The 25,268-nt window shown below is 44.7% G+C and overlaps 2 protein-coding genes and 1 long non-coding RNA gene across 12 annotated transcripts in view; 1 reads left to right on the top strand and 2 right to left on the bottom strand.

Moving 5' to 3' along the window:
* The window catches only part of nfic (nuclear factor I/C), a 55,766-nt gene that overhangs the window by 6,069 nt on the left and 24,429 nt on the right, over positions 1-25,268 (top strand). For 2 of the 10 annotated variants that reach the window (XM_061298215.1, XM_061298212.1), the window contains exon 12: positions 12-109. In XM_061298215.1, the coding sequence (XP_061154199.1) occupies positions 12-109 (98 nt within the window). The other 8 variants (XR_009717978.1, XM_061298217.1, XM_061298211.1 and 5 more) reach the window with 8 other exon arrangements.
* Positions 6,637-8,634, bottom strand: LOC133167417 (alpha-2-HS-glycoprotein-like). The gene is made up of 7 exons (XM_061298218.1): positions 8,386-8,634; positions 8,136-8,246; positions 7,962-8,046; positions 7,548-7,717; positions 7,351-7,467; positions 6,931-7,011; positions 6,637-6,863 (listed from the first exon to the last, which is right to left on the bottom strand). Exons 1-7 carry the CDS (start codon positions 8,626-8,628, stop codon positions 6,702-6,704), a joined length of 969 nt encoding a protein of 322 aa, XP_061154202.1. The 5' UTR covers positions 8,629-8,634; the 3' UTR covers positions 6,637-6,701.
* On the bottom strand, positions 19,205-21,438 carry LOC133167418 (uncharacterized). The gene is made up of 2 exons (XR_009717982.1): positions 21,299-21,438; positions 19,205-20,903 (listed from the first exon to the last, which is right to left on the bottom strand). It is a non-coding gene; the product is annotated as an uncharacterized LOC133167418 (long non-coding RNA).

The raw sequence follows: 25,268 nt of genomic DNA, 5'->3' as shown, positions 1-25,268 counted from the left end.
CATTGCAACAGCGTACTCGGCTCCCGGAACCCCGGGGACGCCCCCCGCCGCTCGTTCTTCCTTTGTGGGCATCGCGCCTCGAGACCCCGGTGGACTCTACCAAGCCCAGGTTGGTCCCGACCTCGCTGCACACTCGTACTGAGTCTTACAAAGTCCATCTGCTGTGGGCACCCGGCGTCGAATTGGACATCGAGCGACACATCGGCACGTTAAACGTACGTTTGTTGGCTGCGACTGATTTGACTCGCATGTCACGGCACCGGCGTGTTCTAATTTGTTACCCTGTGCTGTGTGTGGTTAAACTCGATCAGATTTCTCGTGATATTGTTAAGCCATGGGACAGAATTTTGTGTCTGTGTGCGTGTGTGTGTGTGTCTGTGTGTGTGTCTGTGTGTGTGTGTTTCAGTCTTGGTATCTGGGCAACTGAAACACACGGTGATCTCGTCTCCGTGCGCTCACACCGCCCCTAACTCCAGCCTAACATTCTGTGGGGGGCCATTTACGCTATCCGGTTTCCGGGCCTAGTGCGGGTGCGGGCCCACTGAGGGCCACTCGGACTGCAAACGGCTTTTGAGAACCGGTCGCCGCAAGAATTTGCCGGCAAAGGACGTCAATCCAGCCTTTAAGCCCGCCCCTCCCTGCAGGTGCTGCTTATTATCATATATGCAAATAAGCCTTGCTCTTTTTTTCCTCTATTCCACAAAAGACTTGGACAAGCGAGAGAAAGCGAGACTGTCTTTTCATTCAAACTTGGTGTTTGCACTTTTCCCCCTTCCCTTCTTCATCGTCCCCACAAAGAACAAAAAGAAAGAGGAGAAAAAGAATGACTCGGATTGACAATCTGCGTGGGCGTGAAAGCGTGATGTCGTTCTCAAGTACGCTTTGATAGACACGAGTGCGGGGCGCTCTTTTGGAGGCGAGCAAGCATCACTTAGGCGGTGAAGAAGGACGCCCATGAAGGACAATCTCATTGGGAGATGCGATTTTTGGCCGGGCGCTGTCCAAATGCTGAATAGCGACTCACTCACTCTTGCGTCACTGCGACGAAGCCTTGCTGTGAAGACATGTAAAAAGGATTTGGAGCCATGGCCTATACAAGCAATGGGGAATGCTCTCGCTCTCTCTCTCTCTCTCTCTCTCTCTCTCTCTCTCTCTCTCTCTCTCTCTCTCTCTCTCTCTGTCTCTGTCTGTCTCTGTCTCTGTCTCTGTCTCTGTCTCTGTCTCTGTCTCTGTCTCTGTCTCTGTCTCTGTCTCTGTCTCTGTGTCTGTGTCTGTGTCTGTGTCTGTGTCTGTCTCTGTCTGTCTCTCTCTCTGTCTCTGTCTGTCTCTCTCTCTGTCTCTCTCTCTGTCTCTGTCTCTCTCTCTCTGTGTCTCTCTCTCTGTGTCTCTCTCTCTGTGTCTCTCTCTCTTTCTTTTTTTTTGCCCAGCCCAAGACTTCCACTGGGAGTCCTTGCCATCCCTCCAGCCCTGCTCGCCAGACCGTTTTGAAAGTCTGTTTTGCACGATATGTCCGAAAAACACGGAATGTGCCTTGCCTTCCTTTGGTTCAACAAGAAGAATGACACATTTTGCAAATGTAGGAAAAACATCTCCCGTACCGCTGCAAGAAAAGCAAACAAAAAAGTTGCATGCCAGATTGCTTGACGCTACGTCGCCTCGCGGGTCGGCAAAGGGTCACTTGGACGTATTCAAAGCAAGTTGATCACTGAGCATACCTTCCACATCCACTAGCGACGAAATCTGCAATATGTAGAGCACATGAAATCCTTTTTTTTTTTTTTTTAAACACTATCATCTGCCTTGAAAGAGTCAAAGGACACTTCAGCCCAGTAAAAGAAACTTTTCAAGGTATTTCAAGGCCTGTTTCCGCTCACGATCAAGAAGCGGACAACTATCATATCACATCAGTTTGAGGAAAGGAACTCATGCGAGCGTCATATCGTATAGACTCTATACGATAGACTCCCACTTGAAGTTGACTGCAAAAAGCACAAAGGAAAAGAGACTGGAACTTTGCATCTTTAAACACCAAAGTGTTCAACCAAAACGTTTGAAGGCATTGCTAACGTCCTGCTCTAACGGAAATCAGTATGAAGGAATAGAAAACTTTGCAAGTTGGTGGCAAACGCAAACTAGCAAAAAGCTTTGTGTGTCCTCGAACTTGCCATCGGTGCCCATTGCCTTTAGCAGCAACAAGAGGAGCCGGGTTGCATGGCAGCATGGTGCGTCGGCTGACAACAACACAGGTGAACTCCCGCTCATTATCTCATTCATTGTACATGCTTGCTATGGCACCAATAACCATGTGGGGGACAGCCACCAGAGACACAAAAATCCACCCCCCTCCCCACAAAAAAAAAAAACTGACCGATCAACCACCTACTTAACTGATCTGCCAACCAATCAATTGGTGATTCTACAAAAAAAACAACCAATGAGTCATCGGTTAACCAACCAAACAGCAAATCAATCGACCTATTGACAAATGAAGCAATTGACTAGTCCCCCAGCCAATCGACCAATCAATTGCCCAAACAGCCAACCAACAGCAACTAACTATAAGCTACTAACCCCAATAATGATCAACCTACCCACCAGCTAATCAATTGACTAACCAACTGAGCAATCAACCAGTGGGCTAATCAAGTAACCGATCAAAGAAATGAGTAACCTACAAAACAACCAACAGACGCACTGACAAATCAACGACAACCATTGCACAAGCAGCCAACGACTCGACTATTTAACTAACCAACCAACGATTGACCAACCTAAAAGTCAACCAACTGATGACCTCACTAATTTACCAACTGTAGCCAGTCTGATCCCCGTTGAAGTAAAAGTGCCCCAATTACCACATGTAGAAAACCTTTTTTCCGTAATTTGAGAGCTAATAGACAAAATATCAAACATCAAAATGGTTTTCATGATAAACTGGGATTAAGACAAAAGAGACAATACAATCAAGTGATCCGACATTCAAGATAGCTGCCTTTTAAAGATGTACATAATTTGACTCCCATTTGTAGAAGCAACTTATTCGAAGCTGTATTTTCCGGACTATAAGTCGTGCAGAGTATAAATCGCACCAGCCATAAGATACATAATAAAGACGAAAAATACATAATCGCACTGGAGTATAAATTGCATTTATGGGGGAAATTTATTTGACAAAATCCAACAAGAACAGACATGAATAACCAACAACAAGCTGAACTGTATAGTATGCTAACGTTACATAAACACATGAACGGGTAAATGGGAACGTGCCTGATGTAACATTAAGAGTTATTCAAATAACTATAGCATAAATAACATGCTAACTAGTTTATTGAACCATCCGCGTCACTCAATCACTCATTAAATCCAACGAAACCTTCATCCTTGGTGTCACTTATAAACAACTCCGCTAACCCCGGGAGTACAAGATGCAGCGCTTCCTCTTGTACGTAGCTTACGTCAGACTCATCGTCAGTTGCAGTTCCAAATATTCCACAGGCCTAGAGCGCCCTCATGCGGTTTAATGTGAAAATAACGTGAGGTTATATAATAATGTGTTAATAAGTTTACATATAAGCCGCTCCTGAGTATAAGTCGCACCCAAACTATGAAAAAAACGGATTAAATACGGTACTTTCTTTCCCCAAGCACAGCCTCCAATTTACACTCTAAAAAGAAAAACGTCGCAGGCCTGATCGCAACCCGTCCAGTAGGTGGCGTCCTCGCCAAAGGAATTAATCGATGTACTCACAGTTCAGAAGACCCGCAGCAGGGACCGTGACGTGGTGCTCCAGTGAAGCAAAAGTATACCTGCGACAAGCATCAACCCTCTGTAATCCAAATTCCTTGGATGGTGCTTCTTCGCGCCTCTGACGCGGCTCCCTCCATTAGCCAGCTAGCAAGCTATAAGCGCGGCTAGCTGTAGCTAACTAGCTGGTTGACGCTTGACCTGCAAAGGTAATAAGAACATATTACCCAATGTGTACAAGCGTCCCGGAGTTTAGAGTGTCGCCTTCTTGGCTACACGTCACCACTTGATTACTAGAAGAATGTTCTTCAACATTGATCACCTTTTGATAATCACTTTGGTCCGCACCCTTTCTCCTCTGTCTCTTTCTCCTTCACTGATTGGCTCTGCATCTTCTTTGATGATAACTGAGACGGGTCAATCAAAGGAAATTACGGATATAATAAAGGTTAAATAGGCAAGTATTTTTTGAAATACAATGAATTATTTACAAATGTTTAATCCAACAAAACACTTCTATATTTATGTTACACATATTAATCACTTTGTCAATTTATTTTTTTAAATACTACTAATACTTTTTAAAAACAAAATAGTCATAAATTGTTCAGACATCATCAGCCCAAAATACTGACCAACTAACCAGTAAAATAATTAACTTACCATCCAATGACTTAACTCATCAACTGACCAGTTGACTGTTCAACTGACCAAACAGTCACATGACAGTCTGACTGACCAATTGACCAACCAGCCCGTGAGCAGACTAATCAACCAAGCAACCAATTGCCCTACAAAGTCAACAAACCAATCAAGTACAGACTAAATAAGTAATCTGTCAGTTGACCAACTCAAAGAAAGAAAATTAGCCAACCAACCAGATTTGAAGGCAGTGAAGAAGCCTTTTGGATTTCTGCTGGAACTTCCTGTCAACTTGTCATCTGGACGCTGCCCTTTGTGATTTTCGGTGCCACCACAACATCTGGAACACTTAACGGATGCAAAGCGAAGCTGGCCTTGCGCATAAAAGGAACCTTTCGCCGTTGACGCTTGACTTTATTGGACGGGCAGTCGTGGAAGGGTCTACTCACTTTGAAATCAGCTCATCTTTACTCTAACGCTACAGCGCTTAATTGAGAGCTGACACTTTAGTTGCACTCGACACTCCAGACAACAAGGGGCGGTGAGGGAAACGTGTGCTGCTACTGCTGCTACGCTATAGCTAAGCGAAGCGGTGAATGACAGCATGGGCCGGCCTGAGCTCCGATGGGCCGTTTGTTTTTTATTATTTTGCATGTGCCCTTATTAAGTTTATCCAATGATGAAACACACACGTGTCTAAATACTGAATGTATATGAAATGTTTAACCAACCAGTGGCCAAGCCACATGCGCGCGATCGTGATGCTTAAGATGCTAAAGCTAGCCTCTGCCAGGAGGATAAAGTTTTTCTTTGCAAAGGAACAAAAATGAGCGAGTGAAATGTGAGAGCAAAAAAGACCAAAGCCATGCAAATTGTATTACAAGGACATTTTCGTTCAAGTTTTGATTCCCTCAAAGGGCTTTTTTTGTCGCCCCCTCTCAAACCAAAGGTGACCATTGTGTTCATTTAGCCGAATGTTCTTTGCTTTCCATGCGTGCGATGCCATCTTGATATCAAACTTGAAAATTACATTTTGTGAAGGTAGGAAGAAGGGAAGCTGCCACGCAGAAGGAAAACAATGCAAAGGCTGTGGGTTTTGCGGTTACAAGCTAAATGAATAGCTTGAGCATTTAGCATTCATAGCTGCTTCTTGTTTTTCAACCAAATGTCATTTGTGTCTTGCGGTATCATTTTAGGCGGGCGAGCCACGATGCATGTGCTTTAGCAAACATGGAAATGATGCAATTTGCTGGATTGAGCTCAGTCCGTGTGGTGACGGCACTTGGCATTGTTTCCGTACGACTAGCATGGAACGCTAACACGTCTATTACGCTAAACTTTTTGGTGTTTTGCAAACAACAAAAAAATTATTTCAGTTGGTTTTCATCGTGTTTCCATTTGGATTGTTTTTGGAAGGCCGCCCACCCATGCGCCCACCCATCCGTTTTCAGGCCGCACAATAGCAGCGCAAGCAAAAAGCCAAGCTAGCGGCTCGTCACCATTGCAAAACAACACCATCCGCTTCACACTTGAATGTCAGATTGCAATGTTCACTTTTTGGTGGTAAGTCATCACGTTCAAATGGAATAAGTTTGTCTTCCGCTTAAGTCGATAGCAGTCTTTTACTGAGGAATCAAATTTACTCACTCCGTAACTAGCGTTACAACAAGGCCAAGCGCTAAAATGGATTCAAAATTTTGAACGGACTTTGCATCCGGCAGTTGGAAGAAATTGCTTCCGTTTGTTTTGCTTCATGTGGAATTCACACACATTCCTCAACGTTGTGACTTATCACATTCCATCTTGAAACTTTTTTTTCCTAGTGTGGTAGCAACGTGCTTAACATGTGTGCATCTTCCCCACTCTCTTTCCTTAATAAAAAAAAAAAAAGCGAATGCAAAATTTTTCATATCAACCCTTATTTATTTGCATGCCACGTCAATCGTAAAATGAGGAAGTGACATCATCCCAACATGTTCAGTTCTTGCATTTGGGCGATGCTGATGGATTCCTTTCTTTGAGTATGTTTGCCTATGCAAAAATAAAGAAGCTAAATCACAACGCCTCACACTCGTATTCTTAGGCGTGGCAATGGCAGGCCAAGCGAGCATGGCCATAGTCAAGTGGTCGTCTTCCAACCGGCCAAGACACAGAAGCCCTACTTACTCTCGATGGGCCGTTCGGCATTTAGATCACAGGAGGAAAAGCCATTCTTGCGTCAGGGGTGAGCATAAACCAGACCAGACTAGTTCTAATGGGTTTTTTAATGAAGTTGGAGCGCACTGACTGGGCGGTGGGCCTTTTCGGGCCTTTACGCTTGCGCGTACGGTACGGCAAGCGGGAAAGGACAAATCTGGTGGATGGCCGGCTCGCGGGTGCTCAGCTGCGCCCTGCAGGCCGACTCTTCCAAACTTTGGTGGAACAAGGGCCCGCACGTGGGCTCCTCCTCGCCGTCCGCGAGCGGCTCGCTATTCTGGGGGTGACAAAGAGCCACAGTGAGGCGCGCGGTAGTACCACTTCTGCTCTAGGTGGAGACTTACTTTGGGGAGATACAATTCGCACCGGAGTTCCCCCACTTCTGTGTTGCTGTTCGAGTAGGAGGTCTCGCAAAAGACGTGGTGCTTCAAAAGGAAGTAAAACCATCAGTCCATAGAAGGATGGACGAGCCCGCCGCCATCAATACAACAACAGCAACAAGACGTCGCCTCATTTCGCGTCATATGCGGGCTCAGTTTGGCCTTTGCCAAACAAGCCAACCGACTCCGCTGCTGTGGTTTAACGCCGCTACAAGTTGCCCCGCCTCAACAGACAATGCAATGCACACATTTTGGTTCTTACAAAATCATCTTTGGCGAATAAGATGGCTTCTGCCCATGGCCTCTCGAGGTCGGCCGAGTCTAAGTGCACCTTTAGCTCTCGGAATGTGTTCGCCATTAGCATTAGTGCAAAAGCTAACTCACAGCTCTGTCCGGGCAGCGCGGCGTGCAGGCCTCATGCATAATCTTAGAATCTTTGGGGCAGGTGGTCTCTACCAGGGCGATTTTGGGATAGGTCCTCATACCGCTGCTCGGGATGTACTGGAAGAACATAAACCATGATGAGAAAGACGTACGCTGCTGCGCCGCCAAAGAGAAAGCCATGGAAAGTCGGAATTCACCCCGCTTGTCAGACTGGAAATTTCCATCAGGGCAAAGTAATGCTGGTGGTTGCTCTCACGGTTAAACTTCTTCACCGCCTCCTCCACCGCCTTGACACCCGTCTCATCATTCAGAGGCAGCAGCACCGGGCAGTCAGGACAAATCATCGCCATCTCTGCGTTGCTGAGTTCTGCGCGCATGTCAATGGGAGAAAAGCACGTTGCGGCAGAGAGCGTCGGCCGGGCCTGGTCTGGGCTCTCTTTAGGCTTTCAGCCCCAGAGGGACTTTTTCCTGCCCTGATGCAACTTCCATTTGTGATATTGCATTGTGGAACAAAATGAACGGAAATGTCTGTGTTTCACCTTTGGTCAAATTAGTTTGGGATCAGGCAGGGACAAAAAATTGCCGGCAGTTTGTTTTCAATCATTGTTGACCTGGTTTGGTGACACAATTGTGATTGGTGACTGTGGCCACACCTCCCATCACGTTCAACTTGCTGCTACAGTTGGCGACTGCGCCCTAGAGTCCGCGCGCAAACACACACGCACACACAGGCTGTGAGCGCATGTGAGCGACCAGCACGATACGACACGATGCCTGCTCTGTACCCGTTCCGACTGCATCATGAAGTCGCACTGGTCTTCCAGTTTGGGGTTGGTGATGTGACAGTCGCTCTGCTTCAGCTCCATGTTGATGTCAACGTGGCAGCCTCCCTCCACCTGCGCGCACAGACAAACAAAGAAATCCATGAACGTGTGCTATATGTAAACGTGTTCTGTTTGGAAGATTTATTTTCGGTGAGAACAACGGCAATGCGTGCCAACGCAAAGCGTCCTTTTGAACCGGCGCCGGGCTCACTGCTTGGTATTTGCTGCTGCGGACTTCCTGCAGCTTAAACTTGAAGCCGTGCTTGTGATGCTCGTTGATGTGTCGAACAGCCAAGTTGGCCGCCGCCGTCGCACTGTCCTCGCCGCACGTCACCTCTGCCGGCGCCCCCAGGAGGCCCGCAGGGGCCAGGGCGCAGCACATCACAACAGCCAACAGGCGAGCCACCATTGCCGCAATGAAAACGAGGATGAGGAAGAATCGCCGCCAGTGCATTCGGGATGAGCCGACGGCGTGCTTTTAAGGCCCTTGGAGAGGAGGCAGTCGGTGACAGAAGAGGCGGAATGGGGACAAACAAACACAGACTTTGCCCACCCTAACCGTCGCGAGGGGCTCTGCTGACCAATCGCAGAGGAGGAAATGGGTCACGTCCGTGCTCAAGACCTTCAGCTGTCCTAACAGCAATCATCAGGAAAATCAATCCGAGCATGCAAACAGACTTTGTGTTGACTCGGCAGTCACGGGGAATGTTAGACAAAAGGTCAACACAAGGACTAACAAACCAGCACCGGTAGAAGAAAAGTCACAGTTTAAGGAAATCATTCAAAGGAATAATAATAGGCTGAGTCTCAGCCAGATACCTAAACCCGCTATCCTCTATCACCCAGAAACTTAAAAGGCAAACCCTTTTGCACATATCGGAATGTTTGTCCCGATTCCAATTGAGTCTACGTGCACGCAAATTTTCTTTCACCTTCTCATCGAAACCTCCGTTGTTCACGTGGTTCACCTAATTTGGCTTCAAAATAGCATATTTGCTCAAAAGCTGAGTTGGTTTCTTGACTGTTAGTGGGAGGGAGCAGGCGGACAGCTCCAGGAAGGCCAAATGAGGACAAACAAATTCAGGCTTTAACTGTCTTGAGCGACGGGCTCCGACGACCAATCGCAGCTCAGGGGACCGGGTCACGTGCGTGCCCGGGAATTGTTACGAAAATCAATCTGAGCACACAAAGTCACAGACATTTTGGTGACCCAGTAGTCACGGGGCAAAGTTAAGAAGTAAAAATAAACATTTTGAGAATTGCTTTGTTTCTCTTGAACGGCTCCAGCGCACCTGCGAGTCTGGCGAGAACAAGCTGTGCAGATAGTGGACAAACGGATGGTCAGAAAATGTGAGCGAGATGTGTTTTACTTTGGAAAAGAAATGCCAATTTTTGGCTGGTGTGTGACCAGATGAGCAAACCAACGTACGCCGGCTTCTACAAAGTTGGGCTAACTGGGACGGTCCCAGACTGCGGATAGGCAACAAACAATTGGCGGACATTCGGACTGTGCCTCCCAGCCAGCATTTGGGTGTTAACCGCATGTTCTTTTTTGCATAATATTTTATTTCTTCACTCGTTTTAGTCGGTTAAACATTAAAGATGTGCCTTTTACTTCTGCCCAATTCTTTTTGAAGCGTAAAACAAATTGGACGCAACTTTGTATACATGCCTTCAATTAGCTCAAAATCAGGCGGATGTGTTGATATAGTATTTATATCGTATTTTCCGGACTATAAGTTGCAGTTTTTTTCATAGTTTGGCCGGGGGTGCGACTTATACTCAGAAGTGAATTATGCGTGAAATTATCCATCCATCCATTATCTGTAACCAGGGCTGTGGACTCGGTCGGATTTTTGCTCCGAGTCCGAGTCCGGCCTCTTGATCATGAGTCCGAGTCCGGCTGTCCATTTTTTCTGTTAATTCATGTGACTGCTTAGTCTTTATTCAAGGCTAATTTAGATCAAAATCTAAATAATTACAACAGTTTTGTGATGGCTTTGTCTTTATTAAACAAATAAACGAATACAATAAACAGATACTTTCAAGTTTTAATCATTAATTACACCATTATAGCTCAGAAATTTATCTAAACACAAATAATTAGTGACGACCCCTTATTTGGGAAGCGAAAAACCCATGTCGTACGGCGTCAGCACTATGTTGTTTTCAACAAAAACATGAAGAACTCACGTTTGCGTCAGTCAATTTTAATTTTTATAAAGGATTATTCTCATTTGATGTCTTTAAATTCATCCGCGTTCTGCCATTGAAGCAGGGTGCATTCAAAGACCAGTCGTACAGACGGAACACTCATTCACTTCACCAAAACGCAACAATATAATTACGTGAGCTCTTTGCATAAACCTCGATGGAAAGAAACTCCTCTTTTTGGGTACAGGCTACAAGGAGTATATATTACAAAGGAGACTTTATACTTAATTGTGATCATCATTCATCCATCCATCCATCCATTTTATTTTATTACTCAGGTATTTTCAAAGCAAATTAATATTGTTGCATTTATTAATTTGCTTTAACACAGTGCTTCTCAAATAGTGGGGCGCGCCCCCCAAGGGGGGCGCGGTGCTATTCCTGGGGGGGCGCGTGTGACCCTGGGGAACAGGCTTTTTTTTTGGCAGTACTAGAATAAAGTGTAATTGCGAATCTTCACAGCAGGGGGCAGTGGCGCTCTCATTGTTACTACTGTGACGTTTGCGACAGTGCAACATTTTACGACTTACAAGACAAGTTAGGATAGTCACGGTGGGGAAGGGGGGGCGCGAATAGTTTTCTTCTTGCTAGGGGGGGGCGTAACAGAAAATAATTGAGAAGCACTGCTTTAACATGACACGATGGCAATTTCAAACGTGTTCATTTAAGAAAAAGCCACACGTTTTGTGATCAAATCTTTCATAACGAGAATGATTTGAGTGAATTGATTTTACAATTTTTTTACACTTTGCTTGGGACAAAAGGAGCCTTCAGAACTGAAATTTCTTCTAAATTATTCATTCAAATCAATTCACTCAAATCATTCTCGTTATGAAAGATTTGATCACAAAACGTTTCCGTCTGTACGACTAGTCTTTGAATGCACCCCGCTTCAATGGCAGAACGCAGATGAATTTAAAGACATCAAATGAGAATAATCCTTTATAAAAATTTAAATTGACTGACGCAAACGTGAGTTCTTCATGTTTTTATTGAAAACAACATAGTGCTGACGCCGTACAACAGCGTACGACATCGTTTTTTCGCTATAATTCGGTATAATTCGAGGTAGTCCGCCCTCACCCAAAGTTAAGGTTTCATGGGAATATTATTGTCATAATTGTCTGGACCATATATGATAATTGTTTAATGGTAGTTATTGATAGATCTTGAAGATGTCAAGTTATAGGTGCATAAGACTATGTTGGTCGCATTCATGCATATAGCACGTTCATTGTAAGAGGGGAAGAGATGTTGTATATTTTGGGCGAACTCAAATTCCGTAGTAGAAAAACCCCGGAAGTGGGATGGGCGCATTCTGTGTTGTTGTGGTACGCCCTGTGAACGCACTGTGAGTAAGGAATAAAGCAGTTATCATTCACGTCGTTGTCCGACCTATTCTTGCTATCTAAGAACCTGGAAAATAGTAAGGCTATAACATATATCACGGGTCATTACGACGAGTTTGGTGGAGTTTTTACTGCTTCTTCCAACTCCTACCGCGCTGACTGTAACCTGACACTCTCTGGCTGCGCCTTGCCTCTTTTTTTTATTGTCGGACTCGGTGGACTCGGTCAAAATCAGCACCGAGTCCGGCAAAAATGACCGAGTCCCCGAGTCCGAACCGAGTCCACAGCCCTGTCTGTAACGCTTGTCCCCATGGGGGTCGCGGGCGTGCTGGAGCCTATCCCAGCGGTCATCAAGCAGTAGGCGGGGGACACCATAAACTTGTTGGTAGCCAATCGCAGGGCACACAGAGACGAACAACCATCCACACTCGTACTCACACCTACGGGAATTTGGAGTGCTCAGTCAGCCTGACATGCATGTTTTTGCGATGTGGGAAGAAACCAAAGGACCCGCAGAAAACCCACACAGGCACGGGGAGCACATGCAAACTCCACACAGGGAGGGCCAGAGGTGGAATCGACCCCGCACCCGTCTAACTGTGAGCCGGACGTGCTAACCAGTGCTCCACCGAGCCACCCATTCATACATTGGTCGAATAAAATCTTTTTCCAATCAGCCGTGTGTACAGATGTTTTTCCCACCTCGCGCTAACCACCATCAACAGAGTGTTCCCAGAGGAACAGCTGACCAAATTTTGCCCACTCGACCTTTTATGCGAGAGACAGTTTGCCTGTTTTATGTTTGCAAGTGGAGAAAGCCATCATGACCCCTGTGTGGTACGGATGTGCTTGACAGCAGTCTAACTTTTGTCTTTTGCAAGGGACTGTTTATTGAGAGAAAGCAGGGTGAGGGTGAGAGTGAACAGGTTTTGGGGGTCACCTCTGCAAACTGGTTAATCAGTGCAGAGGGTCTTAGCTCTTCCTTTTCAAAGGTTGGGAAAACAGATACTAGCGGAGCATTTTAGATAGCTAACTATGCAAGAATGTTTCCAAATCATATGGAAGGTTTCAACAACTGCAAGAAAGTGGAAAGTTTTAACGAGTTTACAAAGTGAATGATTCTAGTCAACATTCCAACATAATCATATGATAAAAATTATTTGTCAACCCTAACATTTCCCTCCTGTTTATCATGTGATTCTGTTTCCCCAATCAATAAACATAAGCAAGAAAATATAATTAAAACCAGAAACAGTATATCACTTGCGAAGCATTTTTGATGGTCAAATCATTAAGTTTCTGTAATACATGTTTGGCTACACAGCATCATCACAATCATCATAATCTTCATTCTGCAGCGTGTTATAGTCATCACATTTGACATTCCTAATACGTATGTTGCATTTGTACTTCTGCTATGGTAGAGGACACAGACCTTGTTACAGCAGACTTCAAACATGGGATAACACAGGTTGTAAATAAGTACAACAAGCACAGGAGTCACAAATTTCAACAGCAGTTGCCACCAGGTGCCAGAGGTTGGAAAGAAATCCCATTGTTGTGGGACTTTGTCCTCTGACGTGGCCTGCTCTTCAGTGAGTTCATGGCTTCATTTATCATTTTCTCTTGGTATGTAAGTCCCAATAATGTAGCCTACACCAGTGGTGTTAGGGTGGTGGTCACTCTAACTTATTTTGCAAGAACCACTCGGAGACAAGTTAGTCGTTTTGGGCACCTGCAGGTGGAGAGTTCACTCGTCGCTGTTGTCACAGCGATGGTCGAATGAAGTCTGACTCAGGCCTCGTCAGGCGCTTATTTATTGAGAGAAACAAAGTGGGGTTGCAAGTGGGGGTTTGGGAATACACAGGTTGGGGTGAAGCAGCCGGTCCCTGCTGATCAAAGCATAGCAGGGGACCTTTTACGACGTTCTGTAAACAAAGCAACTTTGATTGCTTCCTCTGCAGCTAGTCAATAAGTTGAAATGATCTTAGCACTTTGGTAAACTAATTTTGTCTAGACAGGACAAACTAGTTAAATTATTACAGGTTATATTCCAACATAATCATACGATGAAGATATTCTGCAAACCCTAACATATCCCTCCTGTTTTATCATATGATTATGTCAACCTCGATCAATCAAACGCAAGTAAGAAAATACAATGAAAGCAATAACTTCCAGTGAAGGTGAGGTTTTCCCACAATACTCCAGTCCAAAGTATGTGCAACTCAAAAAACCTGCGGCCAGATTATGTGCAGGAAAAGAGTTACACGGTCCCTCTGCCTTAGGCAACCAGACTGTTATCAATCAAGATAAAAATTGCTCGTGATTGTTCAGCCGTTGGGGGCTTGGCACGCCCACTGGTGGAGGGTGAGCACGATTCTCACCCCCTTCGCAGATCTGCTCCGTCCGGGGAGAACTCGGGAATGTCTGCTGCGTGGTCGTCGTCTTCAGTGGCTCAGGGTGGACTACCTGGCCACCAAGGGGGAAGAGGATTATTCTGCCTCTGTATGAACTGGGGCGGGGACTGTCGATGGCTGGTCTGGTTCCTTGCAGGAACCCCTCACTGGGGCGCACTGGGACAGACGATACCACGATCCTCCTTTGCCGGCCAGCCGGACGGCATGTGAGATGCGCTCCACCAATTTATAGGGTCCAGTCGACGCAGGCTCCGTCCCCCTCCTTCTTGGGAACGTTGGGGTGATCTGGACCTGGATCCGCCACCGAAAGGACAGCAGCACGTCCGGAAAACAGCAAAAAAACAGCACCTTTTCCGCAACCTTTGCATTAGTCATTTGAGATGTTCTGCTCCTCTCATCACCGTTTTGGTTGCCCTGGTTACAGAGGCGTTGCTACACCAAAGGGAGGGAAGATTGTGTCTGTAGCAACGTTGATTAGCTAAGGAATGTAGTGTGGTGTGAACTAGCACTTCATTGTCGGCCCGTGACCCCCGCAGAGTTTGTCCATCTGTTCTTCTCCAGTTGTTGGCCGCGAATGAGATCAGATAACTTCTATTGCCGCTTTCCTGTGGAACAATGCAACTAGACCTTTGCTAGACTTTATATATGGCTGACAGGGATCAAAAGACATCCCTGTCACTAAAGAGGAAGAACGTAGATAAAAGGAAAGCCATAAACTCGTAAAGACAAGGCCTACAGGTCTGGCAGGCCAAGGCTTCACTTAAATTATTCCAACATTTCCCTCCTGTTTATCACACATTTGCTAAATTTCTAAATTACCAAAAACAACCACTTCTCTTGATTTTCAGTTGTCGGATCACAAGTATGCGCCCAAATATTTCCACCAGAGAGGATAAATGTTGCGACATCATTATTCGGAAACACACAGATCTGAGAAAAAGTCTGCAAACTCAAGTGCAAAAATTGCATCATCATCATCGTTATCATCAACATGTTGCTGTTCAGACATTAGGCATCCCCGGGCCATCTCGTCGTCCATGGGCGAGATTGCTGTAGTGATAAGATGATTAAACAGAGCACGGAGACATGGAATACAACAACATCCACACAAGGTGAGTATAGCAGTAATTGAGGACACAAGGGCTTTATACTTCCCAAAAGCAGTCATCCACTTGTTGTGCTCTTTCATCCTCGTGTTGAGGGCTTGCAAGTTTGCAATCATCTTCGTCAGGCTTCCATCAGGGGCGATGTCATTCCGGATGAAAGGTGCAGCATTGTTCCCTGAACATTGCGCAGACCCTTCCTTCCCCAGACAACAACATAACAAGAGCATTGCGGTTCTGGATTGACATTAGGGAAGGCGTGGCTAGCTGTTCGTGCACTGCCTCAAGTCCCGCTTGTGTCCGTTTGCCCAATTTCTGCATGTTGCAATGGATGTAATTTATCCTGTCAATGTTCTTGTTCATCGTCCACCAGCAGCAAATGGAGGACTCCCATCCCGCTCCAATTTGGTCAATTAATTCTTATTAATCAGCTCCTCTGGGGACTTTAATTGCATCAATTTTAGTCAGATCATCGTCGCCTCTCAAATTTAAAGACATTATATTTTTGTTTTTTCCAGCTTTTTCCCAGATCTTGGCATGTCGGTACATATACAATTTTGGTTGACTACATTCTTTAAAAGCAATGGTTTCTTTTCTTTTTCTTCCATTCAACGGATATTATATAGAACACTCTGTCGCACATTTCCACAATCAGTAAACAAACTATCCACATTCATTTTTGAGATATTGATTCCATTCTTTAACATCTACAGCAGTTGTTGACAAACTATTATTTCTTTACATAACGTTTTTGCCACTGTTAAGGCATTCAGTGTTTATTTTGAAGCCAATTCAATCCATTTTTAGAATGCATCTATTATGACCAGGCATTATAACCCTGTGGATCGTGTTAAGCACATGTTAAACAAGCTCTACAAAAAAAAAATTATAAACGTTTTGAATATGAATCAAATTCATATGTTGTATAAAGCTGACTGAACTGCCCTTCCATCCCCCCTGTTGAGCCAGGTGTCAACGGCACGTGACAACACCATGGCTCAATACAGCTGCCCATTTGTATCGTTTCCTTCCCTTTCTCAACGTGACAACCCAATCCACCAATCGAATAACAAAAAAATAAAAAAAATAAAAAAATAACTGCTGATAAAATAATATAATAGTTAACTGTTGTAGTTCCATAACTTTAACAAACTCAATCGCTCTCTTATTCTCAAATTTTAAATTTAGCTTTGAAATGTCGGTATTTCATAATTGTACATCATCTAATTCCAGAAAGCAAGTTCTTTCCATCTCTCAAATTTTGTCTAACCAAGGCTAGGCACTAAAGGAGCGTGGACCAGTTACTGCCCATAAACAAATTGCTCGCTTTTTATTTTTTATTTTTTATTTTTCCTTCCTATCTTAACAAAATCGGTTTTGTTTTGCGTTGCAAATCAGATAGACTACAGATAAATAAATTCTGTAGTGCACCTATATTAGCGAATTTCATTCTTTTAACACATAACACAACACACAGACAACACAAAAACAGCAGAGACAGAGCTCACAAACAACACCAACAAACAACGCTGCGCAGACGTCATCCTCTATTTTGACGTGTTGGTTATACTTTTTCTTTTTCTTTTTTCTTTCCTCAGTGCCTTTTATTCTTCGTGCAACTATTGTCACACCTTCCCTAGGCATCACCCTGCTTCAACATCACTTGCCACCACGCACTCAGCACACCCCTGGAGTGGGTACGACCCCACTCCGCGCGCAGCCACAGCAAGGGAACAAGAGGGGGGGGCCCGGCATTTTCATACTGATTTATCCCAGCCTGGCCAGTACTGGGACAATCAATGCCGCTGTCCCCCACCCGCGCCAACCCAGCAAACAGCTACCCGCAGAGTCCAGAGCCCCACACCTACATCAGTCTCCCCCACAATCAAATTACAATATCAATCACCACAGGAGCCGGCTCCCACACCCTTTTCACACCACAATACCACACTCCCCCCTCCACAGTCCAGTCTAAGTGGAGACAATGGACGGCAGGAAGGCACAGGTGAGACACCGAAGGAGCAAGCTCCAGCAGTCCTCCCACTAACCAATTACAACATACAACAAAAGCACAAATCACTTATGTCAGTTTGGGAGGATCACAACAGCCAAACGTTACAAATGACAAACCACAAGACACAGGTCTGGGAACCACATCAACGACCGCCAAACGCAAATGCCGGGTCAAGGACTGTTCTTCGTCTGTTCTTTGCAACTCCTGTCAAAAGCAACCTTTATTGTTCTTTCGTTTGTATTTGCTCGGGTTTTTTATTTCCCTTCCTAGCATCTAACTTACTCAAAATAGTTCTCCCTTCAAAGTCGCTCAACTACTTGCCCATAGCAGTCTCCAACAACTTCAACCATTCAACCTGTATTTTCCCTTCAGTCGGGCATTCAGTCATCAATGCTCATTTGCATCTCTCACACAGTCTCCAAAAAGGAGTCTTTCCATCACATTGGTCCCAATTCATCCAAGCACTCCACACAACATTCACATACCATTTTCAATTCAAGGTTCCTGATAGAACAATCCACTAATCCCAAAAAAAACTCAATACAATAAAAACGGCTGGCAAATTAATTAAATCAAGCTTTTTCTTTGTTTTCAAATTTAAAGAACTCAATCTCTCAGATTCAGCTTGCATATAGAAGATCGTATAATCTTACAACACAACCAATCAATAATTTCTATTAAATGTAGCATACAATATCTCTGTATTAGCATGAGCGGTCAAAAAAGGGGGGGGGGAAGCTTGACATGTTGAAAATTTGGCTTTTCCTCTGCCTCTTCCTCCACCCTTTGATTGGTATTGTTTTGCACGACGACACGCTCTCGCCAAGCGGCCCCGTTTCCCACAGTTCCAACAGTCCAAATTTGAGCTGGAGTTTGAATTGAATGGCGGCCTGCCGCCTTGTTGGTCTCTAATGCAGGTTTAAATTGACCTTCCACCAAATTCTCTCTGCAGTCAATTTATCCTACCAGTCGCACACTCTCAACCACACAACATTCATGCAAACAGCTTGGAACAACGGACAAAAAAAAGAATCCACGCCCTTCTTCACTTAAGAAAAAGAAGCTCTGTTCTTTTTCTTAGCCCGTTCCTTCCACTGGGACTTGAAACCCCAGCTGTTTCATAGCTTGGAAACACCAAAGCCGTATCTCATAGCTTGGAAACACCAAAGCCGTATCTCATAGCTTGGAAACACCAAAGCCGTATCTCATAGCTCGGACAAACCAAAGCCGTATCTGCGCTTTTTTCTATGACTTACTTGTCTCCCTTGGTCCGCTGCAATGTGGGACCCCGTCAAACCACCTCTGACAGACGAAGGCAGACCTAAGATGCTGGCCCAGCGAAGAAATTCTCTTCCCAGGACTTTCTTTTCCAGGTCCCCATAAAGGACGCTGGCTTGTCGACAATGCAGCACGTCCTCCTCCGTCAGCCAGATGGCGGGTATGAGGGTCCCGGGTTTCGGCACCAAAAATGTTAGGGTGGTGGTCACTCTAACTTATTTTGCAAGAACCACTCGGAGACAAGTTAGTCGTTTTGGGCACCTGCAGGTGGAGAGTTCACTCGTCGCTGTTGTCACAGCGATGGTCGAATGAAGTCTGACTCAGGCCTCGTCAGGCGCTTATTTATTGAGAGAAACAAAGTGGGGTTGCAAGTGGGGGTTTGGGAATACACAGGTTGGGGTGAAGCAGCCGGTCCCTGCTGATCAAAGCATAGCAGGGGACCTTTTACGACGTTCTGTAAACAAAGCAACTTTGATTGCTTCCTCTGCAGCTAGTCAATAAGTTGAAATGATCTTAGCACTTTGGTAAACTAATTTTGTCTAGACAGGACAAACTAGTTAAATTATTACAGGTTATATTCCAACATAATCATACGATGAAGATATTCTGCAAACCCTAACAAGTGGTCCCCTACCTTTTTTGCGCCATGGACTGGTTACATGTCAGAAATAATTTTGCGAACCTGCCTTTCTATAAATAAATAATACAGTTATATAAATAAATACATTTATAATAAATATATAAATACGATGAAATACAATGATACGACTCGCATAAAAACAAGTTTAAATGACAAAGATAAAACTCACCATTACGTTAAATTAGTGGGAGCACTGAGCTTGTTTCTCAGAAACGAGCCGGTCCCATCTAGGCGTAATCGGAGACAATGACACCCGAAGTGGTTAAGGTTTGTCTCTTAATGCAGGATGCTTGGTCTCCATGTGCCGAAGCAGTTTTGAAGGCTTCATTGCCTCGTTAGCTAGCCTGTCGCCACATATTATGCAGAGTGGGCTTGACGCGTCAGAGTCGCCTGTGGCGATTAATTCATTTTTTAAGTAGGACTCCAGGAATTTTCTTTTAAATGCAGCTTTCCTTTTCTTAGAATTTGTAGCCTCTTCTTCCGTCTCCTCTGGCCTTTTTTCCCTTTCTGAAGAAGCTTTCTAAACATCTCTGTTTCTTCCTCATATTTGCTTGCTTCGCGGGCTCGACTGAGGTTACATGTCATGTGACCGAGACGAGCGTCTTGACCTGAACCGACAGATGTAATTGAGAAAGAATCCCAAATTTTTAATTATTTTTCAAAATAAATTTTTACTCATTTTTGCTAGATTTGCAGCAAGGCTGTGGACTCTGACTCGGGGACTCTGACTCGTCGGATTCGGTCATTTTTGCCGGACTCGGACTCGGTGCTGATTTTGACCGAGTCCACCAATAAAAAAAATACGTTCAATTTTATTTTCATCATGCTGCTGAGAATGCGCGTAGGAATACTGTCCACAGCCCTGCTTGCTTGTTATGAAGACAAATTTAGTTGTTGCGTCCGCGCCCGCGCCTGCCAGCCTGCGTGCGTGCGTGCACGTACAAGACCCACAGTGCCCCGCGCGCAGCCAAGATGGAAGAACCCGGGAGCAGCGAGAGAACAATGTTTTGCCTCTAGATTTGGGGGGGAAACGGAGCGTAAATTACGAGCAATGCGGCCACGTTGAGTTGCACTTAGGCTAATGTTTACATTACGTACCAATGTCAAGGACGATTATGTCACCCAGCTTATATCATTGATGTGTTTCGATAGTTGTGGGGTCGTCACTAATTATTTGTGTTTAGATAAATGTCTGAGCTATAATGGTGTAATTAATGATTAAAACTTGAAAGTATCTGTTTATTGTATTAGTTTATATGTTTAATAAAGACAAAGCCATCACAAAACTGTTGTAATTATTTAGATTTTGATCTAAATTAGCCTGGAATAAAGACTAAGCAGTCACATGAATTAACAGAAAAAATGGACAGCCGGACTCGGACTCGTGGTCAAGAGGCCGGACTTGGACTCGGTGCAAAAATCCGATCGAGTCCACAGCCCTGCTTTGCAAGCTCGACTGGGGAAACATGTCACGTGACCGGGACGAGCGTCTTGACCTGAATGAATTGATCGTCGATAAAAAAATATATTTAAAAAAAGAATTCTGTGCGGCTAGGCGGCCTGGTACCAAGTGACCCACTGACCGGTACCGGTTCGCGGACCGGGGGTTGGGGACCCCTGGCGTACACCACCTTGTGCTGCAGACATCAAGTCCAGGACCATCGTGTTTTGCAAGACCATTGGTCTGAATCTGTTTTGTCCTTTCATCACCCTGCAGCGAGAGATTCACAAAAGATTGAAAACGAAAGTTGTGTTTCTATGAAGAGTGATTGTTTTTGTCAGGTCTAAGTACCATAAGACATTATTTTATACACTGAAACAAGAGGAGAAGACAACCAGTATTCCTTTTGCTTGCGAGGAGAATTACGTAGAAAGCTGAGTTACAGTCCTCCACCAATTCTGGACTCCTCTTCCGCTATCTCCCCTTTTTATTATAGGTTGCCCTGGTTACAAGAGGCGTTGCTACACTAAAGGGAGGGGAAATTGTGACTGTAGCAACGCTGTTTAGCTAACTAATTGTCAGGCTCAGAGCAGGGAGAGGACTCGAATGCACAGTTAAAAAAATCAAGGAGTTTATTTCCTTCACGGGCGACTCAGTGTTCCCACCTGGGCGGCCACCGCCGCTCTGAAGTCTTCTTGTGCTTTCCAGATCTCATGGACATCAACTCCCAGGGCATCTACCTGCTGCTGGTGTTTGACTAGCTTCGACGCCTGGGAGCGCACTGCGGCGGCCAGCTGTTCCGACTCTGCCGAGTCCATGTCTGGCCAGTGCGTAATGTCAAGCTCAGAGCAGGGAGAGGACTCGAATGCAGAGTTAAAAAAAAAAATCAAGGAATTTATTTCCTTCACGGACGTCAGCTCCAATAACAAAAGGCGCCTCACAATGAGGGAAAAAGGGCAAAAACAAAAGCGCCTCAACACGAGGGAAAAAGGGCAAAAACAAAAGCGCCTCAACACGAGGGAAAAAAGGCCTGAGAACAGCAAACAAAAGGCGCCTCAAACTGAGGGAAAAACGAAGGCAAAATCTCACGGGCAAAGCACAGAGCTTGGGCAAAAAGTCTCTGCTATCAAGGCTTTCACGGAGAATAGCTGTGGCTATGGGGTCGCTGGTCATCATGACTAGCAAGACACACTGGCACAAGACAAGGGGAAGACACAGGCTAAATACACACACGGAAGGGGGAGGACACAGGTACAGACAATCAGGGCGGACGACACAGGTGTACGTATTTATCAAAACAGGGAGGTCAAGTGGACGGTAGTGCAGAGGAAGTGCAGAGGTCGTGTACAAAATAAAACAGGAAGTGATAACATGAAGGACAGGACAAAACAATCTACAAAACCCGACAGTATGACACTAATAATGTTGTGTGGTGCGAGGCCGCATGGCCTTGGCCGATCTGTGACCCCAGGAATGCAGAGTCTGTTCTTAGGTGGTTGGCAGCCTCGTTCTCGGCTGCGATCTCCAAACCTGGATGCCGTGTCCCTGTAAAACAATGCTCTAGACCAGTGGTCACCAAACTAGGGTTTAATCCGGCCCGCCAACCCTGAACAAATTGTATTATTAAACTTTTTTTTTTTTTGGTCATTTTGCCTGCAATGACTGCGTTTTCCCAGTAGATGGGGAAGCGCTCGCCTGCGCATTTACTACCGGAAGCCGTGTCAGAAAGCTCGGTGAACACTGACAAGTGCGTGTACTCGCACTCGCGCTCTATTTGTATCAGTCCCGAATTTAGAGCGTGGGCTGTGACAACAGCATTCTTGTAATTCGCACGCTGAGCTTTCAGATGCAGTTTTGTGCTAAAGCCACCCACAAACCTTCCCCTGGAATCCTTCCAGTAAAATGAGTCGCCCAAGGAAAAGCAAGGTGGACACAGTGCCGAGCGTTTAAAAGAGAGTGGCCAATTTGGCTCGACGTACGCGACGTGACGTTCAGCCACATGAACGTCAACATCAACCCGTCACAGATCGAGGTAAACGGACCAACACCTCGGATCTCGCCTAAGAATTGCCACAACAAATTTTACTCCAGACTATGACGCACTAGCAAACTTTAACAAAAAAGACAGCGGTGTCTACAAGCCTACTGGAACCTACAAAAGGATTATAAGGAAGGAACACAAGAACTTTAAGAGACTGCTCATATGTGTCAGAGAGATTCTGCTCTGACAACTGAGCTGAACTTTTATCTGTTAAGATTGTGCATGGCACAACAGAAAGTTAATGCTCCATGCCTTTTTTTTCTATGAAGAACCCAGAGAGAGTTCTTTAGTTATTATTTATTTCCTGTTTTTTTCTGTGAAGAACTCAGAGAGGGTTATTTAGTTATTATTTATTTCATTAATAGTGTTATTATTTGTTTCCTGACTTTTTTTCTGTAAAGAACCTGGAAAGGGTTATTAAATAACCGTTATTTGGTTATGTGTGGCTTTCTGGAAAACAATTTTTTTAAGCTCCCCTACGATTGTCACACTTTTTCTGTTACAAACTGACACCGGCCCCCCATCAGAGAAGGGAAACGTTATGTGGCCCTCACAGGAAAAAGTTTGGGGACCCCTGCTCTCGACTTTCTTGCTACGTTTCACACAATAATAATAATGAGTAAATAATCAGATGCATGAAGTCTACTTAAACATTGAGTAAATATGGGATAACTTAAAAACTGTCCCGGTCAACAACAATTCATGAATAGAAACTACAAGGTATAAAAGAGAAAGAACTTCTCTTGAACTAAACAAAGAACAAAGGTGTTCTGTTCATAACTAGTGAGGGCCTCTAACAGATAAGAAAAGGAAGGGAGTATAAGAACTCCCTAAAACTAGACAGATAAGTTGGCTTGACCGAAGATATGAGACCTCCGGTTCAGGCCGACCAGCGCTTCTGCAAAACAAATTATTCTAACATTTCCCGCCTGTTTATCACACGCCTGTTTGCTCAAATCCTCACATCACCATAAACAACCACTTCTCTCGATTTTCAGTTGTCGGATCACACTTATGAAAACAAATATGTTTACACTCAAAGGATAAATGTCGCGTCGTCATCATTCAGAATCCCATGGATCGGGGAAAAAGTCTGGTAACACAGATGCAGGTTTTATTTGCCATCAACATCATCATGTTGCCGTTCAGACATTAGGTACATCTGAGCAATATTACTGTAGTGATGAGACGATTAAACAGAGCACGAAGACACGGTATGCAACATCCATACAAGGTGAGCATAGCAGCAAACTCCAACTGATGGTAAAATTGAGGACACAAAGGCTTTATACTTTCCAAAAGCAGTCATCCACTTGTAGTGCTCTTTCATCCTCGTTTTGAGGGATTCCAGGCCTGCAATCCCTCAAAACGAGGTGCAGCTCTCCGAACATTGCGCCGACCCCTCCTTTCTCAGACAACAACATAACAAGAACATTGCGGTTCTGGATTGACATTAGGGAAGGCATGGCTAGCTGTTCGTGCACTGCCTCAAGCCCCGCTTGTGTCCGTTTGCCCAATTTCTGCATGTTGTAATGAATGTAATTTATCCTGTCTCCGTTCTTGTTCATCGCTCACCAGCAGCAAATGGAGGACTCCCATCCCGTTGCAATTTGGTTAATTAATTCTTATTAATCAGGAACTCCTCTAGGGACTGCAATTGCATCAATTTCAGTCAGATCATCGTCACAAATTTAAAGATGTTTTGGTTTTTACCAGCTTTTTTCCTAGATCTTGGCATGTTGATACATATACAATTTCGCTTGACTACAATCTCTGAAAGCAATGGCTTTTTTTTTCTTTTTCCTTAATGGATATTATATAGAATGCTCTGTCACACATTTCACAATCCAGTAGACGTGACAGATTTCACACAATCTTTGGTCAATGGCAACGGTACAACATAAAGGATCGGTCGCAAACCCATACATATGACATATTAAATTTTTGTTTCTGTCTTTGCAGCTTGTTTTGCCATTAGCAATGAATTGTTTCGTTTTTCAGTTACTCTTATAGTTACCTGAAACAAATTATCCACATTCATTTTAGATATACCGTTTTTTTCCATGTATAATGCGCCCCCATGTATAATACGCACTAGGGGTGTAACGATACATCGATACACATCGATTAATCGATATAATGCTCTACGATTTATTGGCATCGATGCTAAACGTAAACATCGATTTATATCGCCGTGTTTGACCTCGGACAGTAGACGCGACTTTATTTTGAAATCCAGTTCATTGTTGCTTGCTTCCTCTTTCCGGGAGCGCACTGCGCGTGTTGTGTTGTGAGCAGAGCACGCACGTGAAAGGGGAGTCGACAACTAGTACGCGGCTCCTGGGCTGGTGCTATGGCTAGTGTCCAAAAAGACGAGGAAATTTGCTCCCCTTTAGGCTTCAAGTCATTCGTTTGGAAGCACTTTGGCTTCCAAAGAAAAGATGGCTCAACGGACAAGACACGTGCAGATTGTAAATCCTGCCATGCAGTGATCAAATATTCAGGGAGCACAAATCTCGCCGCACATTTAAAGAAAAAACAGGACATCAAAGTTCAGTGTTAAAATAAGCACTTTGTATACTACAATACTCTTG

The sequence above is a fragment of the Syngnathus typhle genome, linkage group LG14, assembly GCF_033458585.1.
Source record: "Syngnathus typhle isolate RoL2023-S1 ecotype Sweden linkage group LG14, RoL_Styp_1.0, whole genome shotgun sequence".
Lineage (NCBI taxonomy): Eukaryota > Metazoa > Chordata > Actinopteri > Syngnathiformes > Syngnathidae > Syngnathus > Syngnathus typhle.
Note: the sequence above shows the minus strand (reverse complement) of the source record. Positions and strands in the feature narration are given on the sequence as shown.